This window comes from Borostomias antarcticus (genome assembly GCF_949987555.1).
Source record: "Borostomias antarcticus genome assembly, chromosome: 23".
NCBI classification, from domain to species: domain Eukaryota; kingdom Metazoa; phylum Chordata; class Actinopteri; order Stomiiformes; family Stomiidae; genus Borostomias; species Borostomias antarcticus.
In genome coordinates this window covers 4,909,986-4,914,985 of record NC_140256.1, presented here as the reverse complement: position 1 = coordinate 4,914,985, position 5,000 = coordinate 4,909,986, and the positions used below count along the sequence as shown (strand labels likewise).

Here is a 5,000-nt window from a genome sequence, read left to right as displayed (position 1 = left end):
GGCAGCTTAAGAGATAGCTGGAAAGGTGAAAGCAGAATATTCCCTCACTGAAGTGGCTTAACAGTGTCTTTGCAGTCTTTTCCTCACAGATTTCATGGAGTAGCACAATGGGAGGCAGAGAACGTGAGCTGCTGTGTAATCAACATCTCAGGGACAGATGAGCAGACAGCTAATGTCTAACCATGGAGTCAAACTGCTGCCATAATTCAAAACTGCACAGAAAAAATTGGAATGGTTGAAACTCATTGTTTGAAAGCTTGAAAAATGTTTTGCAATACTGAAACTATGTTTTGAAGGCTTGCACAATGTTTTGAAAAAATATTTGAATTTCTGCAAAAATGATTTTTATTCAAGTTTTCCTTCACTACTTCAGCACTTTTTTCAGTGTTTCTCAAGAGTTTGGAATTTAGCACTATTCTCCCATGTAACAGGCTTTGTAAATCTTGTAAGTAGTGATCTGAAAACGGGTGCGAATATGTTGGAAAAAAAAAAAAAATCAGTATTTTCATGCTGCTATTTTGCTAGCTATGTTAGCAGGCTAAGCAAACTTTAGATAGATAGCCAGTGTTAGACTAGCTCATGTCGTAGTCTGTTAGACAGTTAACTCCATATTGACTCAAAGACTTGAGTTTGTGGGGTTAGAGCATTAGCTAGCTAGCTGGCCGAAGTCTGACTGAGGCAGCCTTCATACTGTGCTCATATTGATTTTATGAAAATTGTCTTCCTGCCCAAACCTCTCTGCTAGGTCACCTGAACCCTCCATAGACCTCCCCATGAACAGGTGGTTACTCGAGGGACAATTTGTTTTAAACACCACAGTGACTCAACCATCTGTTTTTATCAAAACCACCTCTTTGTACATTATGTGTCTAAATCAGAAAAATGTGTGCTGTATATTTCAACATTTTATACATACAGTACAGTGTGCTCCAAAATTACTGGCACCCCTGACAGGCAATGCACACAGTTTATTTTTATTTTTATTCTAAACAATATAATTATAGAGAAACTTCCAATACCAGCAGTGATAAATACTGTACTATATTACATAATAGTATTAAATTGGAACAATATTAATGTTCCCATGGAACCACCAAAACCATTTACTGATTTAATTAAAAATCAGTTTCCTCCAAATCAAGGTTTCACAATTAATGGCACCCTTAAAGATTATTGTAAATAACATCTACAAAATTAAACCAGGCATTACATTCAATTTATTTAAGTTCATATAAGTCTTAAGGAACTATATTGAGCCATTACATCACTTAGCCTACTGTTTCACTGTGGTATGATAATGAGGTAACACGCATGTAATATCAGTTTGTCATCCAACACCACAAAGAAAACAAAAGAACTGTCAGTTTAAAAGAGACTTTCATAAATTCTGGTTATGGCCAGGCTACAAGAAGATCCACAAGCGATTGAATATACAGTACCACTGAGCACTGTCAGGGCAATTCTTTACAAATTAAAAATAAATAAATACATGAAACCATTGAAAACCTCATGGGGATTGGGTGCAACTGCATGTTGCCCACCAGAATACTGAGGAGGATGATGAGAGAAGAACAAAAATCCCCAAGAATCACAGTGAAAGAACTGCAGGCCTTGGTGGCGTCTTGAGGTCACCAGGTTTAAAAAAAAAAAACCTTAGACGCCACCTCCACAACCACAGGCTCTTTGGAAGGGTTGCCAGAACCAGAAGAAAGCCTTTTCTTACCAAAAGACACAGAAGCAAGTGCTTGGAGTTTGCCAAACTTCATTAAAATTATGACTGGATGAAGGTGCTCTGGTCAGATGAGAGCAAAATTGTCATTTTGGTCAGATACAGCATCGGCATGTTTGGCGTCGAAACAGAGAAGTGTACAAGGAAACTATGGTGATGGTTCAGTGATGTTTTAATTCCAGAGGAAAAAAGGAGACCGGCACTCATGGTAGGCTATATTAAATTGCTTCGGCATGGAGCCTTCGTCAGCAAACTTCTTCCTTCTTACTTAATTCCAGAGGTCCAGGGGTATTGGATAAGATTGATGGCATAATGAATTCCACCAAGTATCAAGCAGATAATCTGGTTGCCAGAAGGCTGGGATTTGGCCATAGGTGGACTTTCCAACAAGGCAATTACCCAAAGCATAGCCTACCTCAAGATCCATACACAAATGGTACCCTGAAAACAAAATCAATGTTCTGTGAAGGCCATATTAGTCTCCAGACCTCAATCCAATCAAAAACCTGTGGGCTGAGTTGAAGAGGTCGATTAAAGAAGTCTCTTTTTCTCCTCCTTACACACATTACACACACTCATACAGACAGGATGCACCTTTTTTGGGCACAGGACTGGGTCACCCCCCAGAAACATGTGTGCACACCTGGTCAACTTATACTGTAGTTTGCCTGCACACTGTCGCCATGTTGTATTTTGCTTCCTTGTGTGTATCGTCTTGTGTTCGCTGTCCTGTATTTCCTGTGTTTAGTTTGTGTCTTCCAGGCCCCAGCTCTAGCTACCAGTCCCCCACTGGTCCCACTCCACTCCAATCCCTTCTTAGTCTTAGTTCCTCTAGCTCCTCTCCAGTTCCCTGCCCCCTGTCTCGTCCCTAGCCCCCACTTTTGTTTTATGTTCCCTTCTAATTCCCAGTCCCTAGTTCCCAGGCCTCCCTCCTCTTTCCTAGTCTGTTCCATTATAGTTTTCTATCCCAGTCCCATTCCAAGTCCCATCCTCGCTCCCTGTTTCCTCCCTTGTGTCCTAGTTCCCTCTTCCCTTGTGTTGTTGTCTTGTTTGTATTCATGTGTTTAAAGAGTGCACATTTTGTCCATTTGTGCCAAGTGTCCATTTGCTGTCTAATGGTCAATAGTGCAGATCTCAAAGTCCTCAGTTCATGCACCGGCACCTGGCTTTGGGCTCTCAGCCACTCTCGCCAGCGCATGCTCCAAAACAATCTCCCTCTCCCGAGGACTTCCCCCCCGTTCTGCGTTCTCCAGCGTTCCAGAACGTTCTTCTCCAGGCAAATCTTTCTGCATTTGCTTTCACACAAACAGGGCAGACCCCGCCCCCAACATGGCCCACATGCTCCACTGTTTACTATCAATATTTCTGTATACAGCAGCACAGATGATGATTTGTCATGACCCCACTAATAATGATATTTATATTTACATCATCAACTATGGGATTTCATGTTAACTCATAGGCTTACTTACTAACTTAGGCTTTTCTCAGTACCCAACCCCTGCCATGGCACTCCTCCTCTACTCCCTCCACTAGAGGGCAGGGTAACATAGGAGGGCAAATGTCTATCCTGTAATAGTGTCCTACCTGTTCCATGTGTACTGTACTGTAGGAAGCTGTCCTACCTGTCGTTGAGGCAGCAGTAGATGATGGGGTTGTACATGGTTGAGCTCATGGCCAGCCACATGATGGCCAGGTACACTTGCTGAATGAAGGTCCCCTCAAGCAGGTTGGGGAAGAACTGGTCGAGTAGAAAGTACACGTGGAAGGGCAGCCAGCAGATAGCGAATGTACACACCACCACAATCATCATCTTCACCACCTAGCAGAGACACACACACACACACACAGGCTGGGAACGTACGCTGAACGTAAGACTGAGAGAAGGTGAGGTAGGGTAGTAGGTAGAGGCGCAGAAGATGAAAGATGTGGCTGAAGAGAAGTGGTTTGAAGTTCAGTCTCTTGTGCTGATTATTTAATGATTGGAGGAAGCAGGAAACTGAGAGACAGACACCCTTCCCTCTAGTCAGTGATGTCATGATGTTGATGCAAGATGAGATTGAGCATACAGTAGAGGTAACACCATGGTTCCACCCTATCACTGCATACTTGAGTACAGTTGAAAGGCATAATTTTCAATAGTTCCTTCTCTTCTGTGAGGATTTAATGATTTTGACAGTAACGATTTTCACCAACTGACTCCATAAGAATCGGCAGCTTGCTAGTACAGTATATTGTCTCAGAGATATAAAGCTTTGGATGTCCAACCATTTTCTACTTTTGTCATTGGATCAAAATTACCAAGAGACAAATTGTTGAATACTATGGTAACCTTGTTTTCAAACTGCAAAAACAAGTTAAGAATCTAGGCGTGATTATAGATTCTGACTTAAGTCTGATTGAGACTCACATCAAATATATAATTAGAAATGCCTTTTATCATCTACAAATTATTGCCAAAGTTAGACATTTTCTCCTGCAAGCAGATGCATAGGTGTGCAACCTTTCGCTATTACCCGTTTGGACTATCTCCTTTCTGTTCTTCCCCCCCGAAAAAAAGAATGGAGGTGAATGGGCAGCCATGTTTGAGCGGCTCAGTGGCACCCCCCAGGCCCTGTGCACCAGCTCCACTACTTCCTGAAAGTCAGTTGGCATCTTTATTTCCTGTCCTATATGATTGGATTAAGTGATTAATCAGGTGTGCGCTGGGTCTGCCGCACACCTGATTAATCACTTAATCCAATCATATAGGACAGGAAATAAAGATGCCAAGTGACTATCAGGAAGTAGTGGAGCTGGTGCACAGGGCCTATTTGGTGCACTCCAGGCTCTTCCCCCCGCACCCCCCAGTCCAAACCCCGTGTCTCTAGCGCCCCTAAAGCTGGCTTCGCTCAGATTTGTTTTAATTTTGGATCCGCCCAGTGATTCGGATCCATTCCAAAATGTAATGGGTTCTAAGTTGGTACATGCTACACCCATCCATTGAGTTTCATAAAAATCGGTTGGGTAGTTTTTGCACAATCCTGCTAACAAATAAACAAATAAACCAATAAACAAACGCGCCACCAAAAACATTACCTCTTGTCCTACGGTAGAGGTAATGAAAATGAAAAGTTTTAAATAATTTAATAATGATTCATAAGATAATTTATACGGTATAAGGTGATAATTGTCTGCTCACCATTTATGGATTATGAATAACCTTAATATATCATGCATTAGCTGTGAATTCATAAATGTTAGCACATGTAGTAATACCTCAGTTTTAGAA

At 41.8% G+C, this 5,000-nt stretch overlaps 1 protein-coding gene across 2 annotated transcripts in view; it reads right to left on the bottom strand.

Moving 5' to 3' along the window:
* Positions 1 to 5,000, bottom strand: part of tacr1a (tachykinin receptor 1a) — a 23,032-nt gene that overhangs the window by 4,268 nt on the left and 13,764 nt on the right. For both annotated transcript variants that reach the window (XR_014630994.1, XM_084457282.1), the window contains exon 4: positions 3,355 to 3,551. Coding sequence is in view for 1 of the 2 variants with exons in the window: in XM_084457282.1 (XP_084313408.1) it covers positions 3,355 to 3,551 (197 nt within the window). In the remaining variant the exon portion in view is untranslated. The remainder of the gene's footprint in view (positions 1 to 3,354; positions 3,552 to 5,000) is intronic.